Source organism: Salvelinus namaycush, chromosome 14 (genome assembly GCF_016432855.1).
Source record: "Salvelinus namaycush isolate Seneca chromosome 14, SaNama_1.0, whole genome shotgun sequence".
NCBI lineage: Eukaryota > Metazoa > Chordata > Actinopteri > Salmoniformes > Salmonidae > Salvelinus > Salvelinus namaycush.
Genome location: NC_052320.1, coordinates 35,816,754 through 35,844,308, shown reverse-complemented (window position 1 = coordinate 35,844,308; position 27,555 = coordinate 35,816,754). Strand labels below are relative to the sequence as shown.

Sequence of the window (27,555 nt, the reverse complement as noted above, 5' to 3'; positions counted from 1 at the left end):
CATAACATGTAATAAATGTATATTTTCACCCATCTTCCCCAATACAACCAACACACTGACACAGCAATATAATAAAAATGTTTGCTTTATTCTTATCCAGGACAACTCATTCAGAATGATCAAGGAGAAATAAGCACTATATTTTTGTTGGACATTGTCGGAGATGGTGCTTTATCTGAATTGGTCAAAGTAAAACAAAATAATGAATATATAATAATACATTAATCAATACAACATGTGTGAATTAATGATAACAATAGCCCTGAAACGTAGGGTCCTCTGTGGTAATCACCGGCACTAACTGAATCAATCAACAACAGTAGGAGAGCTTTCAGAAAGGACTCAACCCCAAAGAAACACTTTTTTATTTAAATCATATTTTATCAAACCTTCAGTTTATCTTCATAAAATTATTCTAAAACTTCTCTTTAAACCTTTACATTTTTTTTGTGTGCATTTTTTGACTTTTTATTTTGCTCTCTTTTTAAATGTATTTTCTTTTTCACCAGGTGTCTGTATTTGAAAGTGTGGGTGGTGCCTATGTGTGTGCATGGGTCCTTGGCGGAGGTTTGTTGGTGTGTGTGTGTGTGTGTGTGTGTGTGTGTGTGTGTGTGTGTGTGTGTGTGTGTGTGTGTGTGTGTGTGTGTGTGTGTGCATCTGTGAGAGAGAAAGGACAAGTCTGAGTGTCTGAGTGCGTGTGTGTAGTATGTCCTTGCTGTGCTGTGGCGGTGGCAGGGTTGTATCAGCAGGGACATTGCTTTTTCAATTCAAACAAAGAGGCTGAAGCAGGTTCAAGCAACTGTAAGAGGGTGTGTGATATTTCAGGGTGAGTAGAAAGTGTGTACACCTATTAGTGCGCTTATAAAGGAGTGTTGAGCTAGAAAATCTGTGTGTCAGGGTGTACTTATACTATGTAAGTGGGTGTGTCTGAATGTGTGTGTGTGTGTCTTTTCATTCATGTAAATTTGCTTGTGTAAGGCACAGAGAAGGGTGGTCAGTCTCTCAGGTCCATACTGGAGCCAAACAGAGCTACCAGCTGCTCCTCGTAGTGGGTGATGTTCCTCTTCATGATCTCCTTACAGGAACCCAGCAGACGCTCAAACGCCTGAATGTCTATTACTGAAAAACACAGAGACAGCATCACTCACACAGCTGCACAACAGATAGTGAATATGACCCAGGTGTCAATCTAAGAACCAAAACGGAAGCAAACAGCCCGAAATGGGGAGGGACATCCTGAACTTGTTTTCATGTTCCGTTGCAAAACGCTTCACTACGGTGTGCACTAATGAATATCACCCTGTTGTAGCGTATCCTCCTTTATAGTTTATTTCCGAACGTTCTTTGCAATGCTTAAACACTCCAGACCTTCCAGTCAAAACACTGCAATAAAACTATAGTGGAGCACACTAAAGTGTGCAGATATTGCTATGTAATTCACATGACAATGTTGATACCCTAACCATACGCCTGGAGAATTGTGAGATGTGCAAACACTTGAATTCATAAGAGAGCTGAACATGATCACGAGTACCTCTAAGGGAAACAGCTGTGTAGCTATGCGTTTAGGGGGGGGGGGGGGGGATTCAGGGAGACACAACAAACAGAAAATCTCTCTCTCTCCCACCCATGTGTGTGTCTCTGTGTCAAAATAAATACACACACACACAAATATCTGTAAATGTACGGAGGGGCCTTACCCAAGCACTTGACCTCTCCCACAGCGTACACTGATGCAGCGCGGGGCTTGTTGGTGACCAGGGCCAGCTCCCCAAAGTACTGACCCCTGCTACAGCGGGTGATCTCAACCTCCACATTATCCTCCTGGTTCGCCTTTGTCTGGGGGAGAGAGGAGGTGTGTGTGGGGGGGGGGGGGGGGGGGCAGAAAAGAGGATTCTATTTGTTTACTCTGATTTGAATAATATGTAGCGGATTCGAATCGTTGGTTGCCGATTCAAATATTCACAAAATTATGTTTTAGCATAGAGCACGAGCACCAAGGAAGCCCAAACGTGTTGTTCACTAGGCTATAGGCCATGTCTGCTGCAGAGGGACAGAGTCAGACCTGGGTTCAAATATTTTTTAATTTAAATACTTATTTTCTGTGTATTTGAGTATTTTCAAATAATGTGGCCAAATCAGCTACAAATAACTTCCTATAGATAGCTGAATGCATGGTGTATTTAAATATTTGTATTCTCAAATACATGCCAATACATTCCAAGTGTACTTTGAAATACATTCCAATATTCAGCTACTTGTAGAAAATCAAGACTTCCTTTCTAAGACATTTTGAAAGTAATTGAAATACCCTAAATAGTATTTGAACCCAAGTCCTGACAATCCATGAGAAAACTCACTATTGAGAACAATTACTTTATTGATCCCGAAAGGGGAAATTTGACTGCAGCAACTAATACATACAACGCCAATTAATACACAATAACGGACATACAGACACTAAAAGCAGCACACAAGCAATGCGTTATGAAAACTAAATGTTCATTAAAAAAAATGTTTAAAAAAACATTAGCAGAAGGTAGACAGGATCTGGAAATGTTCTGTCTTGCACCGTTCGGTCTTATATAAAAGTGCTGGAAACAAAATGGTTGGCTCACCATTTACTAAGAAGTGATCAGATGGAGAAGTTATTAGGATGAGAAGGAGTTTTGGCGCAGGTACAGCCAACTAGCGCTAGTTAACGTTAGGAACCATAGCTACTTAGCTAGCGAAAATAGAATGAAAACATTTTTGTGGATTATGAATGACAAATATACAGATTCGAATCACAATTGTTTGATTTTTTCCCCAAAAGGATCGCTGTGCTCAACTTGTATTATTATTCAAATGATTAGTCATACCATCTTTGTCTTTGGGCGCAGGTTTGTTATGTAGTACATATGAGAAAAAAGGAGAGAGAGAAAAGAAAAAACAGGGTGACTTGAACATAAAACAAAGCTATTTTTTTTTTTGACATTATCTGGTGATGAGGCACAGACAGAAACGAGAGGATGAGAAAAGGAGGAAGTAGACTTACTTTGCTCTTCATCATAATCTTCACTTCGCCGGTCTCCACGATGTAGAAACAATCTGCCCTGTCCCCCTACACCGCAACACAAACCAACAGGGACCGTCACATTTACGACTCTTCGCGGTCCTCATTACCAGCCAGCTTTTACAGTAATGCCAAGACAACCGTCAGTACCTTAACAACGGAGAACGTCCTACCTGCATGATGATGCGTTCTCCATCGGAAAACGTCTTCATTCCTAATACATCCACAATTTTCATCCTCTCGGATAACTAAGAGAGGTAAAAGAGCGGGAGAGAGGTTTGATAAGGAAAAGCAAAGGCAAGGTGGCCATTTCAGTGCTACGTGTATCACTGTCCATCTTCCCCTCCTCACCTCCAGAGACTTCAGTAGAGGCACAGACTCCACAAATTGCTCGTACAGCCTCCTCTTCTTGGCATTGTTCTTCACAATGAGCCTACGGAACGTGGCCCGGTCCTGGTAGTGTCACAGACAGCATCGGTCACGGTCACAAAAACAGGCAGGATTACACTCAATCACACCGACACATGCTACACACAAACCAGCTATTTCCTTCTTATGTTATACATTTCTAGTGGGGGAAAGTTCTGCATAGATCTGCCGTCATATCCTATAATATCTATCTACTAATCTTCTAGAACATTTACAATCATGATCTAATAATAAACAATAAATCATTAATTCAACTTTTATCGCGCTTTTCATTTACATGAGTCTTAAAGCTCAAAGAATCTCAAAAGCACAAAATCTAAGACCTATCGACTACACGTTAAAGACCCACTCCAGCCTCCCTAGCACCTAATGTTTCACTTTAAGACTTGAAATCACTGGCCATTTTAATAAATGGAACACTAGTCACTTTAACAATGTTTACATTTCTCGCATTACTCATCTCATATGTGTATATTGTATTCTGTACTATGTATTGCATGTTAGTCTATGCCGCTCTGACATGGCTCATCCATATATTTATACATTCTTATTCCATTCCTTTACTTAGATTTGTGTGTATTAGGTAGTTGTTGTGGAATTGTTAGGTATTACTTGTTAGATATTGCTGCACTGTCGGAACTAGAAGCACAAGCATTTCGCTACACTCTCAATAACATCTACTAACCATGTGTATGTGACCAATAACATCTGCTAACCATGTGTATGTGAACAATAACATCTGCTAACCATGTGTATGTGACCAATAACATTTGATTTGACCCGATTCACTTCAAAGTCCAATGCAGCTGTCTTTAAATCTTTTTTCTCTCAGTAGCAAATCATTTCTGGGTAACAATGAAGTACCTTACTGTGATTGTTTTCAATTAAAATAGACAAAAATAAACTAAAATTGCTTCTTAGCAAAGGGCAATTTTAGGACTGTTTTGGAGTGGTCTGGGAGTTGTCTGAGTGGGGAGGGGAAAACTAAAACTAGCTGTTATTGGCCGAGAGGTTTGGAGCTCTTTCTTATTGGTCTATTAACTTATTTACTGCCTGGTGATGTAGGCCGAAATCACCCCACTAAAAGAGGCTGAAATTAAAGGCAGTCTTTTCAAACAGCTCTTACACTAAAAGGGCTTTATCATAATTTTCACAATTTCACAGTATTATTCCAACCGCAGTGTGGAAATATAAAAACACAGGTATATCACGTGTTTGAATGCACTCGGCCTTTAACAAAAGGTGCATTTCAGTAGCTGGTGCAGGAGTTCTCAGGACATGGAAAAAGTAGGGGAATGGGCCTTTCCTCATGTCCCTTACTGTTCTCGCAAGCAAGGGGGGAGGCCTATGACAGAGTGCACCCATAAGACCAACTCCTTGAACTGTCAACTTGAATTTCGCAATGGTGTCTAAAAACTCCCCACTATTTTTCTCAAAACATAATGTATCTCTAATATATGGCCACTGTGTTATTCTCCCTGGTGTCCACAGGGAGGTGCTGTGGTAGAGCACAGCAGTGTGAATTAGAGGTCAAGGGTCAGGGCAGTGTGGGTGTGTCTCTCTCACCAGGCCCCAGAGCGCCCCCTCCTGGGTGGCGATGATAGTGGCAGCGCGGGGGGTGTTGTACATCAGTGCCAATTCCCCGAAGCTGCCTTTGTTGTCATACTGCCCCACACACGTCCCTACGCCATCAATCAGTACCACTATGTCATAGATTCCTCTGAAAGAAAGGAGAGAGAGAAAGAAAACAGGGGCGAGAGAGTAGAGAGAGACAAAAGAGAAATTAAGAACGGTCTAATAATATTAGAAAACTCAAACACATGAGATATTTGGAAACCATGCAGACTACACTTCATCTACAATAAAGTTGATCACTGATCTAAATCTCTCATCTGTAGCTTGGAGCTGTTGTTTTAAGACCATTACGTACCACTCTTGGGATTGACCAACCAGGGGGGAGGGGGTGGGGGACCAAGAGTACTACGAGTTCAGTTCTGGGAATTTACTTTGTGGTTGCCGGTGGAGCATTAACTTTGTTTTGGGGGGGGGAGGGGGGATTAGTATGATGATTACTTGGCCATGTAGGTGACCAAAGGGTTTCCCATGATGCTTTGCAAGGCAGAGCGTAGGGAGGGAATTGGTTTAACATGCTTATGACGTGCATCTAGACCTAAGCCTCCCAGGCTGAGGCACTAGCATGACTGAGGAGGGAGCTTAAGGTGCGGAGAGAATAAGCCCACTCACAGGGTGCCATTTGGGACACAGCCTATTACCGATGGAGCCCACTTCTTTTGACCAAGGCCATATGGCTCTGGTCAAAAGAAAGTGCACCATATAGGGAAAAGGGTGCCATTTGGGACACAAACATAGAGCCTAGACCCAGGACGCACGGCAGACAAAACAACTAGAGGATCATGCCCAAGGGGGCCTGTTGGAAGATGAGTGGGGGTGTGTTTGTTATGAATGCTGCTTTCTAGTGAATGCCTTGATTGTTACGATTCCTAAGTAACTACACACACACACACCTCTCGATAACGTAGAAGTTGTCTCCGTCGTCTCCCTGGTCGATGACATGCTCCTGGGGCTGGACGCGCAGTTCAAACATGGCGTCCAGGACTTCTGAGAACTGCTCCTGTGAGGGGGAGAGGGGAAGGCCAGGCAGGCAGGAGGGGGTGATTAACACCCGCCACCTGCCAAATCCAGGTAGATTTTGGCGGGTAGATGTCCATTTCACTAGCCACGTTGGCAGGAGGTCAGGGTTCCAAAGTGCATTTCACTCGCATTTGTGAGTTCTACTAAGCTAACATATGGAATTGTTTTAAGACTGTCATACCAAGGATCATTTAGCTATTTGACTTGGAGTTGTAGGCCCCCTTTAGGTATCAAACAAATATATTTAAAAAAAGATTTGATGAAACAGAATTTGGCCTTATTCAGAGGCAATTTTAGCATGAAAATCTTGAAGGGGCAAACTCAACCAATTTTTTTAAAACAAAAAGGCATGCCAGCAAAGCCACTACACAACACAACACATTAATTGCACTATAATGGTGACAAACGGTGCCCAAAAACTATTAGGGCCTAGATAAAAGCTGTTCCGACAGCAGTGCTTTCCCTTCAGCACCGTGGAGGGAATCCTTACCACCGCTACATCTGATCAGCTGGGCTTCGTCTGGCAGCGAAACAGCTCATTCGGCCTCATCTACTGCCTTTCTAAAAACCATAGCTGATACGGCTGACATGCCGAAATAAAAATGGTTTCTACTGACTCCTTATGGATTCGTGTAACTTGATAAGAACCACATTCTCCTTCAATAATAACAAATGCCGACTTTTGAACCATACACAACCATTACATTTATGTTCAGTAAATTCACAATGTTTGTTTTTAGATCATTAACACTTAGAGCTAAGTATAAGAAAGTGCAAGCAAATGAGCTACGACAAGGTAGGCCTATTCCTTCAGCACTTTTCAAAATGGACACCGACAGAAAGATGTAGCAAGACGGTAGATGTAGCAAGACGTTGAGGCCTTAACTTGACTCTTCTTTAAGTCACCACACAGAGAGAAAAAACACAAAATATGTCCCAACCAAATCATCACAAAGCAAAAATAAAAATATATCACCTATTGGAAAGACAACAAAAAAATCGAAATAAACTTCAATGTTATTTGGCTCTAAACAGACAGTACATGGTGTCCGACTGTCTGACCACAGTGACAGACAGAACACTGAGGAAAACACTGACTAGGTACAGACTCAGTGAGCACAGTCTGGCTATAGAGACCGGTCGTCACAGACAAACCTGGCTGCCCAGAGAGGACAGGCTGTGCTCACTCTGCTCCAGGGGAGCAGTAGAGACAGAGTTGCATTTTCTATTACACTGTGATAAATACTCAGACTTAAGACAATACTTATTTCCCAAAACTATCAGTACAAAGAATTTTAAAGTAGAAAAACGTGAAGAAAAATATATTTATTGGGTGAAGCGCCTAAAATGTGCAGTTTTGGCAGCCAAATATGTGTCCTCCTGCCACAACCTGAGGGACAGCCAGTGAAAAGTGCAATGTAATATTTCCCATTTTGGTTTTGTTTTGGCTTTCATATCCTGTCATGTGGCTTCTCAGTCATGTTGAGACGGGTCTACTACTATTGCTTTAATGTATTGCTATTCTCTTTAATATTGTTGTTGTAGTTGCTGTTAATGGTAATCACATTTCCACTACTACTATTGATGCCTTATTGCTGTTGGTCTCACAATTTTTTTGTTATATGTATACTTTGACAATGTAAGTAATTTAACTTGCCATGTCAATAAAGTCTACTGAATTGATTTGAAAATTGAGAGCGAGAGACTCAGCCTAACATTTTAAGTATATTATTAGGCCTATGTGGTCTAAAACGTAAGGAAAATACAATCATGAGGATTCACTTATAGACAATATACCGACGCGCAGACAGCGCATTGCGCAAACAAAACAACCCTCGCAATATCAACTGGAATTACATGGGTCCATTACTGAACTTTTTGTTGAAAAATAAATATTTGGGCTTCCCGAGTGGCGCCACTACAGACCCGTGTTCGATCCAGGACTGTATCACAACCGGCCGTGATTGAGAGTCCCATAGGGCGGGGCACAATTGGCCCAGCATCGTCCAGGTTAGGGGAGGGTTTGACAGGGCTTGAGAGGATCTGCAGAGAAGAATGGCAGAAACTCCCCGAATACAGGTGCCAAAGGTGCTTCAACAAAGTACTGAGTAAAGGGTCTGTATATGTGATATTTCAGTTTTACATTTTTAAGAAATTTGCTTTTTTATTATGGGTATTGTGTGTAGATTGATGAGGATGAGAGATTGATGATGAAAAAACTATTTCATCAACTTTAGAATAAGGTTGTAACGTACAGAGTATAAAAAAGTATGTGGACACCCCTTCAAAATTTGTGGATTCGGCTATTTCAGCCACACCTGGTAAAATCGAGCACACAGCCATGCGACCTCCATAGACAAACATTGGCAGTAGAATGGCGTTACTGAAGAGCTCAGTGACTCAACGTGGCACCGTCATAGGATGCAACCTTTCCAACAAGTCACTTTGTCAAACTTCTGCCTTACTAGAGCAGCCCCGGTCAACTGTAAGTGCTGGTTTTGTGAAGTGTAAACGTCTAGGAGCAACAACGGCTCAGCCGCGAAGTGGTAGGCCACACAAGCTCACAGAACAGGACCGTCGAATGTTGAAGCATGTAGTGCATAAAAATCATCTGTCCTCGGTTGCAACACTCACTACGGACGAATCTGGGTTTGGCGGATGCCAGGAGAACGCTACCTGCCCAAACGCATAGTGCTAACTGTAAAGTTTGGTAGAGGAGGAATAATGGTCTGTGGCTGTTTTTCAAGCCCCTTAGTTCCAGTGCAGGGAAATCTTAACGCTACAGCACACAATGAAATTCTAGATGATTATATACTTCCAATTTTGTGGGAACAGTTTGGGGAAGGCCCTTTCCTGTTTCAGCATGACAATGCCCACGTGCACAAAGCGAGGTCCATACGCAAATGGTTTGTTGAGATCGGTGTGGAAGAACTTGACTGGATTGCACAGAGCCCTAACCTCAACCCCATTGAACACCTTCGGGATGAATTGGAACACTGAATGCGAGCCATGCCTAATCGCCCAAAATCAATGCACGACCTCACTAATGCTTGTGGCTGAATGGAAGAAAGTCCCCACAGCAATGTTCCAACATCTAGTGGAAAGCCTTACCAGAAAAGTGGAGGCTGTTATAGCAGCAAAGGGGGGGACAAACCCCATATTAATGCCCATGATTTTGGAATGAGATGTTCGACGAACAGTTGTCCACATACTTTTTGTGTAATGCAGTGTAACAATTGAGATGTACAAACTACGGCATAAGGGACTGATGAGCAGATAAGAGGCAAGCCGTAATTTCGATGATAATTTTTATGAGTGAGCTAAGACGGACGTACTCGACATTCCTATTTGTTCAGCACTTTTGAAATGGACAGCGACAGAATTCTAAAATGGGCCGTTCTTACATTATTCTCCCTGTACACCATGTCAAAACCGTAGGATAAACTTAAAATCAGTTTAACCTAATTTCTATCAGCATGCTAAATGTGCAACCAGAGGGGAAGAAAATAATTCTAGACCACCTTTACTCCACACACAGAGACGCAAACACAGCTCTCCCTCCATTTGGCAAATCTGACCCTAACTCTATCCTCCTGATTCCTGCTTGCAAGAAAAAAATTGGAAACACCAGTGACACGGTCAATAAAAAAGTGGTCAGATGAAGCAGGCGCTAAAAACTACAGGACTGTTTTGCTAGCACAGACTGGAATATGTTCCGGGATTCTTCTGATGGCATTGAGGAGTACACCACATCAGTAACTGGCTTTATCAATAAGTGCATCGAGGACGTGGTCCCAACAGTGACTATAGGTACATACCCTAACCAGAAGCCATGGATTACAGGCAACATCCGCAATGAGCCAAAGGGTAGAGCTGCCGCATTCAAGGAGCGGGACTCTAACCAGGAAGATAAGAAATCCCACTATGCCCTCCGACGAACCATCACAGGCAAAACATCAATACAGTACTAAGATCGAATTGTACAACACCGGCTCCGATGCTCGTCGGATGTGGCAGGGCTTGCAAACCATTGCAGACTATAAAAGGGAACACAGACTATAAAAGGGAAGCACAGCCGAGAGCTGCCCAGTGACACAAGCCTACCGGACAAGCTAAATATATTCTATGCTTGCTTTGAGGCAAGTAACACTGAAACATGCATGAGAGCATCAGAAGTTCCAGACGACTCACGCTCTCCGCAGCCGATGTGAGTAAGACCTTCAAACAGGTCAACATTCACAAGGCCGAAGGGCCAGACGGATTACCCCGATGTGTACTCTGAGCACGCACTGACCAACTGGCAAGTGTCTTCACTGACATTTTCAACCTCTCCCTGTCTGAATCAATAATACCAACATGTTTCAAGCAGACCACCATAGTCCCTGTGTCCAAGAACACTAAGGTAACCTGCCTAAATGACTACCGACCCGTAGCACTCACATCTGTAGCCATGAAATACTTTGAAAGGCTGGTCATGGCTCACATTATCCCAAAAACCCTAGACACACTCCAATTTGCATACTGCACCAACAAATCCACAGATGATGCAATCTCTATTGCACTACACACTGCTCTTTCCCACCTGGACAAAAGGAACACCTATGTGAGAATGTTATTCATTGACTACAGCTCAGCGTTCAACACCATAGTGCCTCAAAGCTCATCACTAAGCTAAGGACCCTGGGACTAAACACCTCCCTCTGCGACTGAATCCTGGACTTCCTGACGGGCCGCCCCCAGGTGGTGAGGGTAGGCAACAACACAACTGCCTCGCTGATCCTCAACACAGGGGCCCCTCAGGGGTGCGTGCTCAGTCCCCTCCTGTACGCCCTGTTCACTCATGACTGCACGGTCAGGCACGACTCCAACACCATCATTAAGTTTGCTGATGACAACAGAAGGGTAGTGCGTATGGCCCAGTACATCACCGGGGTCAAGCTTCCTGCAATCCAGGACCTTTATACAAGGCAGTGTCAGTGGAAGGCCCTAAAAATTGCCAAAGACTCCAGCCACCCTAGTCATAGAGTTTGCTCTCTGCTACTGCACGGCAAGTGGTACCGGAGCGCCAAGTATAGGTCCAAGAGGCTTCTAAACAGCTTCTACCCCCAAGTAATAAGACTCCTGAACACCTAATCAAATGGCAACCTAGACTATTTGCATTGTCCCCCCCCCCCCTTCTATGCTGCTGCTACTCTCTGTTATTATCTATGCATAGTCACTTATATAACTCTACCTACATGTACAAATTACCTCAATTACGTCGACACCGATGCCCCCGCACATTGACTCTGTACCGATACCCCCTGTATATAGCCCCACTATTGTTATGTACTGCTGCTCTTTAATTATTTATTCTTATCTCTTACTTTTTTTGTGGTATTTTCTTAAAACTGTATTGAAGGTTAAGGGCTTGTAAGTAAGCATTTCACTGTAAGGTCTACACCTGTTGTAATATGGTGCATGTGACAAATAATATTTGATTTGAAATAATGGGGGCATGAAAACAGACAATGAAAACTCTTACAATATTCAATGACATTTCTCTAAATCAGGCTATAGGCTACATGTGCACCACCAGGTCAGAACAGTGTATCTAAGGGTGAGACACATGGGCTTCTAACAGCTTACTACCCAACATACACTTAGTATTACTTTCTTAGCTACAGTATACATAGATCCCTGGCATATTACATCATTTACTGTATGTAGTAGCATACTAGACATATTTTTGGATTCCTTCCAAACCACTCATTGTTGAATTTGCGATTTCCGACTTGTTGTGTAACGCTTATGACGGGGGGGGGGGGGGGGGGGGGGGGCGTAGTGCAAAACAGAGAGTCTCATCTTTCCACAGAGGGGCCAAACCGTTTAGACTCTACAGGCGTGAGAAGATCGATTTTCGGGATGTCTCATTTCTGACAAACACCGCTCTAGCTCTGCCACCTTTCACCGCAGGTGCGACATCGTGCAACAACAAAAAAGATACCATCTCTAGCTTAAACTGACGGATTTTGATGCCGATGATTTATTATGCTAATTGATTCCACTTCTCGGGGGTTATTGACAGAAGGTGCGAGTTGTGCCCGTCTGGCAGCTTGTGTATTACTGTGCATTACCGAGTGTACCAGGAAATAAACTAACTAAATAGCAGTAACCATTTATCCCAAAAGACTGACCGATTCATTTCAATGCTTTAGAATTGAATGAGTGTTCTATTAGGCTGTGAATGTGCTGATGTGAACTACAACCTATTAGAACCGAAGCGCATGAGACTGTGTGGCTCATCATAAACTCTAATAAAGTGAAGGGGTTTCCTGTCACTGTGGTTACGGTGCGTCTGTCTCGTCTTCATACCTGTTCCAGGGTCTTGAACAGTAGAATATCTTTGCAGGCGTCCTGCAGCCGGCAACGCTGCTCGTCTGTTTTGGGATGCACCACCCTCGGCTCCTCCACCTCGTCATCGTCATCTGGGTTAAAGGCCTCCGCGCACACTAGTGGGGGAACACTTAGATTGTAACACAAACTGGGGGGGGGGGGTTATACTGTAACACACATACTGGGGCAACAATATTACTGTAACAAACACCTAAAGAGTCATAGTAAGGCATTCCTCACTGTGCTAGTCACAACGAGGGAACACATTGTAAAGCACACTTCGGGGAACTAATACCAGTGTGACACACCCTGAGAAGTTATCAGCATATAGTGATACACTAAGACAGCCAGTAGTAACTTAGTGTCAACACCAAGGAGGCATTTAAAGGGCCAGTAAGATTACACCAGAGCAAAGATCTCTAGCTACACCTACTTAACATGCAAAACGTGGCCGCTGCAGATTACATTAGGGAGTAGTGACGTCAAACAGAACTCACCTGACACTCTGCGGTTGTATCTGCTGGGGGGAGGGGCTGGAGGGAAAGAGAGAGGGAGAGTTAACAGTGAGCATTCTCTCCTGGTCACAGTTCACACGCCGCTGCAACTGTAGAGCCTGTGGTTCCGACCTCTGACATAAGTGCTAGCGGAGCGCTCTCGAACCCGGCAGAGAGAAACAACTCAAACACATGAAAGGAGACCCGACACGCATACATTTACGTATTCACACTCTACACTGCTATAAAGCCAGACCAAATAGAAAAATCACACAAAAGAAGAAAGCACACCACCAAACCCACACATTTCCCAAATTCCCAACGCACAGCCTGTTGCGTGGGTGTCTTAGACGCAGACTCTTAGGGCTGTGACAGTAGGGTCGGACAGACAGCGGAACATGGATTGCCTGGAAGGCCAGTGTTGATCCTGAATACGTATCCAGTGTACTCCGGTTGTGAATATGAACGTTTAATGAGTGAATGGAGGAAAGCTCCTATAGGGAGAGAGATAGAGGCCTGTGATGCGAGTGTGTGTACTGTGGGGTCCGTGAGGGGGCAAACGACAGGACAGTGTCAATATCACAGCCCAGGGTTCCCATCCTCTGTCTCCCTTCACACTCTATTACCAAGCTGTCAGCAACCATTAACTGGGCCATGTGAACGCAGGCCCGATGTAGAGGCACACATTTCAACCCCCTCACCTTCCCCTTTGGGACACACTTCATAGTTTATTCCCTAGGGCCCATGGTCTACAGCTTACAGACATCCTCCAGCTATTTTGTGAAAAGCAATGTCCCAAGTATAAATACAGTAAAGTACACACACTTACAGTTGCACTCTTCAACTTCGGGATCATTTCAGCCAGTGGTTTTGAAAGTGGTGCTCCCGAGCCAAAAGTGGTCCCGTCACCCATTTCGTATGACATTACGTCCTACAATTTCATTTTTGCAATTGGTGCTATAAATTTGTACGGCCTCCCCCTTGCTTGTGGGAACAATAGAGGAGCAATAGAGAACAAAAGTCCAACCCCCAGGGTTAACACCCGCCACCCAAATGTGGGTAGATTGAGACATTGTTGGGTAAGAATATATTTCAGCAGCCACGTCGGCGAGTGATCACAGAGCATTTGGGAACATTTCATTTATTTTTATCCAAAGCCCACATTGGTTGAATTGACCCAAAAGGCTACTTAAGTGTGACTATGTCCTCGTGTTTCTTGGCTAGTTACATCGTTTTGTTCACACGCTAGGTTGTTTTTCCAATATTAGTTTGTGTTTTCTGCAACTGTCTGCTGTGATTATCCTCTGACAGACACAGAATGCCCTGTTACCGTGGTAACGGCCCACCCCTTAAATGGGCATCTAAACATTGTCGTCTCACCTAATGTCTCAAATAGTTGAGGGTACATTGAGATTGATTGAGCATGGACCACTCCAAAAAAAACATTTCATTCCTCATTAAAAACTCCCAAATACTTCAATTGTGCTCATAAAAGCGTAGAGCCCTGAACTATAATAATACATAGCCTAGCCGTATCGCTCAGCATTTTGTGGCAGGGTAGGTACTTTGTCGTGTCTTGATGTTCATTTGAAGAACTGTTTCTGTTTTTACTATTGTATCTAAATGATTTAGTTTGACATATTCAGGTCACAAAAATGAAATTGAGCAATATACCACATTACTACTTCTTACTAGCAATACATTTCTTGTTTTAGACACATTACAAAGCACTCTCATCCTTTAGTGATTTTTTGGTTCAATTTTTCTCTTCTTTCTACCTGCCACAGTGGCTAGTTCATTTCCTACCCTGCCCATGAGGATACCTGGAACACCTACTGAGATGTGCTTTTCTTAAGGGCAATTCCACGGTAACAGAGCGATGCTGAGACTCAGGTTTTTCCACTTTAAAATGCATGTCAAAAAAACAAAAAAAATGATTGTTTAACTTTGCAAACCATACAATTTCCACAGAAAACTTTACAAAACACACATTTGTCTGAAGAACAGTGCAGACGCAAAGTTCGGTAACAGAATTACGGTTTGTGCGGTCATTCTGTTACCAAACGTTGCAGCCGCACTGTTCTTCAAGCAAATGTGTTTTTATAACATTTTCAGGGAACATTTCTTAAGTCGTCCTTGTGCATAGAGCTGTATGGTTTGTTTAACTATACAATCATTGGTTGTAAAGTATACACTTAAGTGGAAAATCAGAGTCAGCGTCACTCTGCTACCATGGAATTGCCAATAAGTAAATCAGGTGAAAAGGAGACTGGAGTAGGACCTTAATTCTTGCCGTTGCCCTAGATCTGTCCGTCTTCAGGTCAGTCAGTCACACACCTGGGCCCGTATGTTTCAAGTGTCTCAGAGTAGGAGTGCTGATCTAGGATCAGGTCCCCTCTTGTCCATGTAGATTCGATTAGTTCAGTAGTCACATGCATGGTACAGTGAAATTGTTATGTTACGAGCGCCAACAGTGCAGGCCCATTTAAAACAAAAATCCCATTCATTATGATCCGAAAGGCAAAACTGATCAGCGATCAGCTCATCTTACCAAACCCTGAGCACTGACTGAAAATGGTGAGTAGAATGGGATTTTAGGAAATATATGCATGACTAAACTACTTTTTTTATTTTATAATTAAATAACGTTATTTCACTTCAGTTAGATAAAGTCACGGCCAGGGTGGCCTTCGCCAGAATCTGGCACAAAGGGCATCAGCTGGCCAGGCATAAAGTTAAATAAGTGATTCAACATGTGAGAGGGAAGGGTGAAACAGCAGGCTAGTCCTAGGCTACTTTATGCGTTTTCAAATCGGTATCGTTTTATTATGTGTATTGATTTATATTAACATAAATGGTTGTTTCAGGGTGTCATAATCATTATACTAAAGTGCATTTCTGGGAACCACGGGAACGAGTGTAGACTAAGTGTGCCATTGTGCAAGGACATGTGTATTTGCGTGTGCTGCGGGGTTTGTAAGGAGAGTGTGTGAAGTGCTCTTGCCTGTCGTCACGTATGGGGGATATCAAGTGCCTGAAGTTGCCTTGACAACAAAACACAAGGAAGACCTCATTGCCATAACAACCCCCCCCCCCCCCCCCCCCTGAAACTACCTCTTCCTTAGTGCCAGATTAACCCTCTATCTAACCCGGTATTTTCCCCCTCTATCACGATTGCAATTCATATGCTGCGCTGGCTGACGTCTAAATTGATTTCTATTACACGTTATCACTGTCTGCTGGCCCTGCTAATTGCAGCTAGAGCTGAAGATGATCAACGTGGCACTGCTCTACTCAGCCTGCCCATGTGAGGGAGCAGAGGAGAAGGAGCAGAGGAGAAGGAGCAGAGGAGAGGGAGCAGAGGAGAAGGAGCAGAGGAGAAGGAGCAGAGGAGAAGGAGCAGAGGAGAAGGAGCAGAGGAGAAGGAGCAGAGGAGAAGGAGCAGAGGAGAAGGAGCAGAGGAGAAGGAGCAGAGGAGAAGGAGCAGAGGAGAAGGAGCAGAGGAGAAGGAGCAGAGGAGAAGGAGCAGAGGAGAAGGGGAGCAGTCAGAGAGCGCTTCCAAACAAAGAACCGTCGGTGTGAGTGGTTTGTTGCATCCCACTCTTGTGTACAGAGCATAAACAAAATGGTGATAACGGATAGTGTGAATATTGACCAGACTGGCTGTGTACGGACTGCCCTGCTGTTAGTTGAGCAGGCTTCCCTCACCCCTCCCTCAATGTTGCTTTCTCACCTCTCAATCCCCACTCCCACTCATTATCTGTCAGTCTCTCGCTCTCCCTCTTGGTCCATTTCTTCCTCTCTCTCTCCCCCCTCTCCCTGTTTATCTCTCACGTACTCCCCCGTGTTATAGTCAAGGCCTGTCTGATAAGCACTGGGTCATATGAAGAGCAGCCCGGGGAGGGAGAGGTGCGCCTCATGTGTCTCCTCGGCAACCACAAGCTCAGAGGGCGTGGCTTCGTTGATGTGGAGTGGAACATTGCAAACGGGGGGAGGGGGGGCGTGACCTGGTCATCAAACATGGGTACAGTTAGTGGTTGGTTGTTCTCGCTGGTTGCGTTCTTACCAGATTCTAAGATCTCACAACGCCTGGACAAGTGTTTATCTCTTGGCACCACATGGACACGACAGAGCATTATCTTATATGAGCAGACAGAGCGACTGTTAATAAAGACAGGACTGTGAAGTAGCAACCAGTGTCAATGAAACCTATTGGGCAGATCAGGAACACACAAGGACATTAAGAAGGGAAATGTTGTTGTGAGGCTGTAGGGCAAGAGACTAGGAGGGGACAGGGGGAGGTTAAGTCAGAACACGCTCTGTTGGCATACTGTTGTGGTTAGAGCACCGCGGGGACAGGGCAGGATAGGGGCATCCGTGTCTCCAAACCAACATGGCCGACCTTGCCAATGGGGCGAAGCCAGCCATGAAAGCAATGGGGAGAACGGAGGCGGCTAGACTGGCTGGGAGCTCTCTCTCGCTCTCAGATACTGCCACGGCTGTATACAACTGTAAATGAGTCTATTGTAGTCAAGGCTGTCACACTGCTCAGATGATCAGATCTCACAATGCCTGGAGAAGTGTATAATGACCACAGGAACCACTACATTAATAAGATTTATACCATGGCACTGTTAAACTCCTCATTTTTAAGTGTGCATTATTTCCTTAGAAACGCACGGTATAATTAAATGTTCAATTTTTGAGCTGCTTTTGAAAGCAAAAGTCGAAATGAAAACATTATTGGTGAATTCGATTTTCATAATAGCAAGCTAGGATGACGGTTTGGTTAGCTACGCTAGCAAGTCTGTTTGGTTACCAAGGCAGCTTTTGTAAGTAAACTTGCTAGCTACTTCGGTGGATGTTGTCACATTTCTATTGGCAAATTAACACATTTCTAGCAGCAAAGTTTGCTGACGACACAACAGTGGTAGGCCTGATCACCGACAACGATGAGACAGCCTGTAGGGAGGAGCTCAGAGACCTGGCCGTGTGGTGCCAGGATAACAACCTCTCCCTCAACGTGATCAAGACAAAAGGAGATGATCGTGGACTACAGGAAAAGTAGGGCAGAGCACCCCGCCATTCTCATCGACAGGGCTGTAGATGAGCAGGTTGAGAGCTTCAAGTTCCTTGGTGTCCACATCACCAATGAACTGTCATGGTCCATACACACCAAGACAGTCGTGAAGAGGACACGACAACACCTATTCCCCCTCAGGAGACTGAAAAGATTTGGCATGGGTCCTCAGATCCTCAAAAGGTTTTGCAGCTCCGCCATCGAGAGCATCCTGACTGGTTGCGTCACTGCCTGGTATGGCAACTGCTCGGCCTCCGACCGCAAGGCACTACAGAGGGTAGTGCGTACGGCCCAGTACATCACTGGGGCCAAGCCTCCTGCCATCCAGGACCTCTATGCCAGGCAGTGTCAGAGGAAGGTCCTAAAAATGGCCAAAGACTCCAGCTACCCTAGTCATAGACTGTTCTCTCTGCTACCAAACGGCAGGCGGTACCGGAGCGCCAAGTCTAGGTCCAAAAGGCTTCTACCCCCCAAGCCATAAGACTTAACAGCTAACTAAATGGCTACCCGGACTATTTGCATTGACCCCACCCATTTTTACACTGCTGCAACTCTCATTTATTATCCATGCAGTCACTTTACCTCTACCTACACGTACATATTACCTCAATTACCTCGACTAACCTGTGCCCGTGCACATTGACTCTGTACCCGTACCCCCTGTATATAGCCTTGTTACTGTTATTTTATTGTTGCTCTTTAATTATTAGTAATTTTTCTATAAAAATTTTTTCATTTATTCTTTACTGTTTATTTAGTAAATACGTTAACACTTATTTTTTCTTAAAACTGCATTGTTGGTTAAGGGCTTGTAAGTAAGCGTTTCACTGTAAGGTCTACACCGGTTGTATTCGGCGCATGTGACAAATAAAATTGGATTTGAAATATGTTCATTTATAGCCATGGTATAAAAGGCATAATCAACTCCAGGGCTCTATGCGTTCTCTGGAAAACAATGGAACTCCGTGGAAGGTCAGTTCCACTCTGCTAACGCGTCGTGGAACGCACCTTCCGCATCATGCACTATTTTCCAGGGAACGCACAGCCGCTCGTCGATTATCCCTTAAGTAGCCTATAGCCTATGGATTAAGATATCTTCTGAGATACGCGGCAGCACAGCGGCAATAGACCAGCTGGAAGGCGAGCCATTGGCTGAGTCTGAAATGGTTACCTATTTCCCCCCAAAAAATCAGCCATATTGAATAGGGTGCCACTTCGGACGCAGAAATGGTTGTGTCTGCAGGCTTGTTGCTAATGCTCCTCTGTGCGGATGCTGGACATCTGCTAAGCGGATTGCTTTGACACAACCTCTTAACCAGTGATCAGTGAGGCCCAAGCCGCAAGGAGACAAGGTTAGCCTTACCTCATACTTCACTATGTTACTCTTTTATACACATGCATGCACTCACTGACTCTCTCAAGAGGGCACAGCTGTGTGTGTGTGTGTGTGTTCCCCTGTACGTTTATAGCCCTGTCATTTGTATTTATTTAGCCAGGATAGTCTACCTCGGTAACAATTGCCACTGTTTAACAGCGAGTCCTGTCCAATTTCAGCCCTGCTGTTTTTCCTCACATTACACACATCTCTGTGTTTAACGCATACGTGACTCCAAACAGCCCTGACGACGATGGGTCAAGGAACGTTGCAGTTGGCTTCATTCACCCCTTCAGTCCTCTGTGCTATCAATAATGTGCTGCATTTACAGACGTCACCAGTCAATGTGGCCCCTCCCCAAACTGCACCGCTCAGCACTGACAGCACTGTATAGACTAGTCACTAGGCTGAGTAAATCCAGTCACACACACACACAGTCTAATCCACCATTTTCCCTGAACATCAAGGCGGTGGTGTGGCAAGGAGGCGTGGATAAGTGATCACGGCGAGTGAATATGCACCGTGTTTTGCGTTTCACGCCGCTTCAGAAACCTCTCGTCATGTGAGAGTCATCTGTGGATGCTGAGTTTGTACACAAAAGCCAGTGATAAATTGTTGTTTTGCTACCAAATCGTAGAGGCCCTGTACACGCTACAACGAGCCATGCTAAGCAAGGACTGTTGAAAATGATTGGACATTTTGGTCATTTATCAGACTAAGAGCGACTTACAGTTCATTCAGCTTAAGGTTGCTAGCTAGGTGGGACAACCACATATCACAGTCATAGTAAGTACATTTTTCCTCAATAACGTAGCTACCAGCAAAATCAGCAATAGTAAGAAAAGTCAGCTAGTATGGGGAAAAATGTATGGTATGTCGGTGAAATTGCTGGGAAAAAGGGCAGGCCAAATGCTGGGAAAACATGTACTCGACTGCCTACTTTTCCCACACCCACCACAAGTTTACCACTGTGTGACAGAGAACATTACACACACATTCCACACACAGGCTGTTCGTTTTTCTGCTCTTTTGTGAGAGGATTTCCACTACAAGCTGAAGTACAAGAGATTACTCCGAATTTTCAGCTCGTCTTCAACTGTTGTACTCAAGGAAATTAATGATAAAAAAAAAAATATATATATATATATATATCTCCCCGTGTCTTTTCCGGCTTTCCCTCTCTCCCTGTCAATCTGCCTCTTTTACTATGCCCAACGCTCGCTCTTCGTCACTCCACATTTCCCTCCCCCTATCTAACTCTCCCTCTCCAGACTAAAGTCCTTAAAAGGAAGTGGCCCTGTCCTGTTTAGTGCTTGCGTTGTTAACCCCTTCATGTCAGAGAGGTCTGGGTGCCAATTTTATGGCAGATGCACTAGCTAGGACTTTGGCCAAAGATGTAACAACTCCACATTGGTCGACTATAGCCTAAGTCAAGTGGAAGCTTGTTGCGTGGGCAGAGAAAGAGCAGCGACGCACCACCATGTTCAAACCTAGTCCTGGTGGTGGTGACGAACAGCACTGACTCACATGTGCCCATTTACAGTAACAAAGCCTTTCTACTTGTGTTTAAACTTCACAATTGAAAGCGTGTAAACCAGTGGTCACCAACCGGTCAATCACGATGGACCGGTCGATCGCCAAGGCATTCCTAGTCGATCGCCAAACATTTCTGTAAAGAAACCAACGATAAAGCCACACGTTAACATTTGGCGGTAGGTGCACTTGATTCAGCAGCCCTAGCGACGGGAAGGCAAAGTGTTCCCATTTTGAACCATTTCACGTGTCCGAAGGTAGAACTCCGCCTACCCCGGCAGGCCCAGAGAGCAAATCAAGTGCACCTACAGGCCTACCGCTGGCCAATCAGATCGCTCAGATCACTGTGTCGGGACAGTTACCTCGAGCCATAGACTGTAAAAGAAAGCAGAGTGCACAGCATAGTTGACACCGTGAGATTTCAAAAACATAAAACCGGTTGGTGACCACCGGTTAACACGCTTTCAATTGTGAAGTTTAAGCACAAGTAGAAAGGCTTTGTTACTGTAAATGGACACATGGTAACATAAATGGCACAGACTCCCAACACCAGAGAGCTAGGCACTGCTGTTTCTATGAGTGAGTTCATGTTTAAGTTGTTATTCAGCACTGTCAACACTTTTATAAGCCATAAAATGTGCGTTCTCCCTACAAGGTGTGTGCTACAGTGTTCCGATAAGCTTGCATTTTATATTAGCGGCTTGTCTCTTTTATATGGAGCAATATTTCACTTTATCTGGAAATCGGATTAACGACATGAATTGGTGCATGGGGCAGAAATAACGCATCAGCTGGAAGACTGTGTCCCCTTTTCTCAGTGAAGGGAGAGAGAGCGGAGGGACGGTGAGTCCGGTGAGAGGCAGCCTCACCGCTGCTCCCTCCCTCTACTCAGACGCAGGCCCTCAGTCCAGTAAAAAAAGAAAAAAAAGCTAATGATTACGCTCACTCAGCTAAGGAACAGCTGCTCTTTCCATGACAGACTGACCAGGTGAATTCAGGGGAAAGCTATGATCCCTTATTGATGTCACTTGTTAAATCCACTTCAAAATCAGTGTAGATGAAGGGGAGGAGACTGGTTAAACATTCACTACGCAGAAATCACTCTGACATTGCCTGGTTGCTGATTGTAAATAATTGTAAATAGTTCCTCTAATTTCAGTTCGTGACAAAACAAGCTAGTATAGTGTAGAGAGTCATTCTACCATCTAAACTGCTGTGAAATACCTCTCCCATAATCAAAAATATTGTATTTTCAGCTGTTTGAAATTGGTATAGCAAACCGAAAGTAAAAGCTGCAAAACTGAAACTTATGAACGGGAAGCATATAAATAACGCACATAGAACAGATCTACCTCTTCATAGACTCGCTTTCATTGAGAATGAGCGATCTATAACTACATTTGGTTGGGTCGCCCAAAAAGTTACATATTGCAGCTTTAAAGAAGGATTTTTAAGCCTTGAGACATGGATTGAGTAGGTTTGCCATTCAGAGGGTGAACGGGCAAGACAAAAAGATTGAAGTGCCTTTGATAGAGCCCTAGGTGGGTATGGGATATAGTGCTTCATAAGCTGTTTATTCGATTGTAGGGTATGAATAGTGTGAGAAGACAACATATTTGGTGAGAATCACAACATAGGGTACAAAACAAATTCTAGCTCTTAAAAGGGGCAGTAGCCTACATTGGGTGTATAATTTTCAATTACAGGATTACTTAATCTGCTGTTTTTTTTTCTGCTGTCTATTCTGTTACCAATAATAAAAATATATATTTTTTATTTTCTTAGGTGGTGGATCAATTTTAATATTGCAGCTTTCATCAATATAATTGTCTGCATCATTTACAATCCCCCATATATTTTTGGTGTAAAAACACACACACTTTTAAACTATATTTTCCTTTATTATTCCCTGCAAACCCTACCACCCCTCCCCTAATTGGAGTAAACTAATAAACAATAACACTTAGGCTTCCACTTCCAGCTGAAACAAGCTATATACATTTTACAGACACAATCTATTTGATAATAGTTATTTTAGGTTTGTTTTTAGTCCTGGCCTTCCTTTATTTTTGATATCCATCCAGTTCTGAACCTATATACATTTTACAGATTATTTTTTACAATTGTTATCTTGTTGTCATTTGTCCCACCCTTCAGCTTCATTCAACCCCTACCATATATCTCTTAACACCATCCATTTTGGATTTCTATTTGCCATATATTTTTCAACTGTGTTGTGATGCTTCACTGCACTCCTGAACCTTTCTATTCTCACAGTTTCTACAGATTTTAAATTAAAGATGATTATTTTAGCATTTCTTTTATTGATCGATTGACTATGACTTTTCAAATGACCCAGTATTGCTATCTGCAGAGTTAGCTCCAGGTAAAATGTTGCATTTCTTCAGCCTTTCCTGGACCTGTGACCAAAAACGAGCTACATATGGACAGTACCAAAATAAATTATCTAATGACTCTGCCTCTTTGCAGCAAAATCTGCAGAGCTGGGAAGGTTGACACACACACACACACACACACACACACGTTCAAAAGTTTGGGGTCACTTAGAAATATCCTTGTATTTGAAAAAAAAGCAAAAAAATTGTCCATTAAAATAACATCAAATTGATCAGAAATACAATGTACACATTGTTAATGTTGTAAATGACTATTGTAGCTGGAAACGGCTGATTTTTTATGGAATATCTACATAGGCGTACAGAGGCCCATTATCAGCAACCATCACTCCTGTGTTCCAATTGCACGTTGTGTTAGTTAATCTAGGTTAATCATTTTCTAAAAGGCTAATTGATCATTAGAAAACCCTTTTGCAATTATGTTGGGACAGCCGAAAACTGTTGTCCTGACTTATAGAAGCAATAAAACTGGCCTTCTTTAGACTAGTTGAGTATCTGGAGCATCAGCATTTGTGGGATCAATTACAGGCTCAAAATGGCCAGAAACAAAGTACTTTTTTTATGGAATGGTCTGCCTACCCATGTGAGAGACGCAGACTCGGTCTCAACTTTTAAGTCTTTACTGAAGACTCATCTCTTCAGTGGGTCATATGATTGAGTGTAGTCTGGCCCAGGAGTGTGAAGGTGAACGGAAAGGCACTGGAGCAACGAACCGCCCTTGCTGTCTCTGCCTGGCCAGTTCCCCTCTCTCCACTGGGATTCTCTGCCTCTAACCCTATTACAGGGGCTGAGTCACTGGCTTACTGGTGATCTTCCATGCTGTCCCTAGGAGGGGTGCGTCACTTGAGTGGGTTGAGTCACTGACGTGATCTTCCTGTCTGGGTTGGCGCCCCCCTTGGGTTGTGCCGTGGCGGAGATCTTTGTGGGCTATACTCGGCCTTGTCTCAGGATGGTAAGTTGGTGGTTGAAGCTATCCCTCTAGTGGTGTGGGGGCTGTGCTTTGGCAAAGTGGGTGGGGTTATAACCTTCCTGTTTGGCCCTGTCCGGGGGTATCATCGGATGGGGCCACAGTGTCTCCTGACCCCTCCTGTCTCAGCCTCCAGTATTTATGCTGCAATAGTTTATGTGTTGGAGGGCTAGGGTCAGTCTGTTATATCTGGAGTATGTCTCCTGTCTTATCCGGTGTCCTGTGTGAATTTAAGTATGCTCTCTCTAATTCTCTCTTTCTTTCTCTCTCTCGGAGGACCTGAGCCATAGGACCATGCGTCAGGACTACCTGGCATGATGACTCCTTGCTGTCCTCAGTCCACCTGGCCGTGCTGCTGCTCCAGTTTCAACTGTTCTGCCTGCGGCTATGGAACCCTGAACTGTTCACCGGACGTGCTACCTGTCCCAGACCTGCTGTTTTCAACTCTCTAGAGACCGCAGGAGCGGTAGAGATACTCTTAATGATCGGCTATGAAAAAGCCAACTGATATTTACTCCCTCGACAACTACTGTGATTATTATTATTTGACCATGCTGGTCATTTATGAACATTTGAACATCTTGGCCATGTTCTGTTATAATCTCCACCCGGCACAGCCAGAAGAGAACTGGCCACCCCTCATAGCCTGGTTCCTCTCTAGGTCTTCTTCCTAGGTTTTGGGGAGTTTTTCCTAGCCACCGTGCTTCTACACCTGCATTGCTTGCTGTTTGGGGTTTTAGGCTGGGTTTCTGTACAGCACTTTGATATATCAGCTGATGTAAGAAGAGCTATATAAATACATTTGATTTGATACTTTCTTCTGAAACTCGTCAGTCTATTCTTGTTCTGAGAAATGAAGGCTATTCCATGCAAGAAACTTCCAAGTAACTGAAGGTCTCGTACAACGCTGTGTACTACTCCCTTCACAGAACAGAGCAAACTGGCTCTAACCAGAATAGAAAGAGGAGTGGGAGGCTCCGATGCACAACTGAGCAAGAGGACAAGTACATTAGAGTGTCTAGTACCCGCAAAACACCAGTCTCAACGTCAACAATGAAGAGGCAACTCCGGGATACTGGCCTTCTAAGCAGAGTTCCTCTGTCCAGTGTCTGTTATTTTGCCCATCTTAATCTTTTCTTTTTATTGGCCAATCTGAGATATGGCTTTTTCTTTGCAGCTCTGTCTAAAAGGCCAGCATCCCGGAGTCGCTTCTTCACTGTTGATGTTGAGACTGGTGTTTTGCTGGTACTATTTAATGAAGCTGCCAGTTGAGGACTTGAGGTGTTTTGAATCCGGCGTCATTTTGCGTGTCAACTCATAAATCATGTGCCATGGAATCAGTACATCGAAAATCTCTTCCCAACTATTTTGCAATCTATATAGCACAGCTGTCAATTGTTTGGTCCTGAAATGAAACTGGTATATTTTTTATTTATCACAATTTTCTTTTAACCATTTTTGGTCTTTAATGCAGGGCCGACAGACAAGTTCCTTACTTTTTCCCCCTTCCACTTGCCTCTTCCATTTTTGCAGTAATGCTGCAATTTGTTGGTTGTAATTTTGGGTAGAGCAGACATTTCCATTTATTTGTGTTGGCTGCATGTGTGACATACGTAGGACTGGTGGAGTTATGATATAATTTACAAAGATTATACCTTTTCTAAACATTTTATTGAAAAAGTTATTTTTATCAATTAGTATATTGTTGTTCAACCACAATATTTGTTGTATTATTTGTTCTGTCTTTTCTGGTGAATTAAACTGAAATTGCAACCAACTTTCTATGGCTTCTTTAAAAAAATAACCATATTTTGGATATTATTTCATTTTCAAATAACCGAAAGTGAGCGGTTGTAATCTAAATAAAGGGGAAAAGGCCATTCTTGAACATGGGGTGAAACATTCTTACTAATTTGCTAGAGAACCAGTTTGGATTTAAGTATAACTTTTGTATGACTGATGCCTTTAGTGAGAGGTCTAACGCTTTAATATTTAATCATTTCTGCCCTCCGAATTCATATGCATTTACATGTTAATAGTATCATCTGATTAAAATGATGTCTCATATTTGAACTAAAACGCAATCTATTAGCTTCCAGAATATAAGTAGGTATATCTAGCTGTCCGATAACACGTTCTGATGAAATGGCTTGTCCTGCACTTTGTAAAAACCCACAGTGCATTGAGTGAATGCTGGAAAAAGGTCTAGGTTCCTTTCTAAACAGATATGTGAATGTAAAGAAGACTTGAACAACCAAACAGGTGGAGTGAACTGACAGGGGGCATAAAGAGAACAGAGTTATTTAGCTTTCTTTCTTACCACAGAGTTTTAAAGAGGATTCAGATCAGTTATTTTAAAAAGAGGCTAATATGTGAAAACACCCTTAGTGAACTACTACTGAACCCCTGCGCTTATCTACTGTCTGATTAGGCAAGGTCGCTGCCTGTCCACTTTATTCCCACTCTAATTGGTTTAGAGAGGACAGGGTCGAGGTTGTGGCCGGGACAGTATTCACTCTGTGTTGACAAGACAAGGTCATTTCAGACAAAAACCTGGAAAATGTTTGTCAGACATCTTCCATGTCTATTTTCATGTATTGTAGCCAGTGTTTGAGATGTAACTACATTTTGCAGTGTTTTAGGTAGTTAATCACTTTTTTGCAATGTAGCGGTGTAGCTAACTAAATGGCACTCCACTAGTTTTTTGGGGCCAAAAATATGGTGAAGTAGTCAAGAATTTCCCTTGAAACAGTTTGTATTTAATAGGCTAAATTACACATTCTGTTAACATCCGAGTCTAGAGTGATCTGTTCTTGCAATTTGTAGTCTATGAAATTTCAGATTTAGATATGAAAATGTATCATGACGTAGTTTGGATGTAGTGAACTACTTTTTCAGAGTAACTTTAGTTAAGTAAACTATATTTTTCTTTAGTGTTGCTTAACTTCAAGTGTTAGGTAATTGGTAGCTTGGTAAAATATATTTTCAGTAGCTTCCCCAACACTGATTATAGCCCATATTATGCCTACTCTACTAAAATACCATACATATATCGGTACTTTTTGTTAGAGAGAGCCAGGCGATTAGTTCCCTCGGCTCCAGCACCTTTCCAGTGACCCCACCCCAGTTGTGTAAAGTACTTAGTAGTACTTTAAATACTTTTTTACTTAAGTCGTTT

The 27,555-nt window shown here is 43.4% G+C and overlaps 1 protein-coding gene across 2 annotated transcripts in view; it reads right to left on the bottom strand.

Moving 5' to 3' along the window:
• Positions 1-67: 67 nt before the first annotated feature.
• LOC120059453 (cAMP-dependent protein kinase type II-alpha regulatory subunit-like) overlaps positions 68-27,555 on the bottom strand; it is a 45,387-nt gene continuing 17,899 nt past the window's right edge. The window contains exons 2-11 of one of the 2 annotated variants that reach the window (XM_039008506.1): positions 13,009-13,044; positions 12,491-12,627; positions 6,010-6,116; positions 5,051-5,204; positions 3,407-3,508; positions 3,229-3,303; positions 3,038-3,103; positions 2,862-2,870; positions 1,701-1,839; positions 68-1,119 (exon numbers count right to left, since the gene is read on the bottom strand). In XM_039008506.1, coding sequence (XP_038864434.1) covers positions 995-1,119; positions 1,701-1,839; positions 2,862-2,870; positions 3,038-3,103; positions 3,229-3,303; positions 3,407-3,508; positions 5,051-5,204; positions 6,010-6,116; positions 12,491-12,627; positions 13,009-13,044 — 950 coding nt within the window. In that variant the 3' untranslated portion in view covers positions 68-994. The remainder of the gene's footprint in view (positions 1,120-1,700; positions 1,840-2,861; positions 2,871-3,037; positions 3,104-3,228; positions 3,304-3,406; positions 3,509-5,050; positions 5,205-6,009; positions 6,117-12,490; positions 12,628-13,008; positions 13,045-27,555) is intronic. The other variant, XM_039008507.1, reaches the window with a different exon arrangement.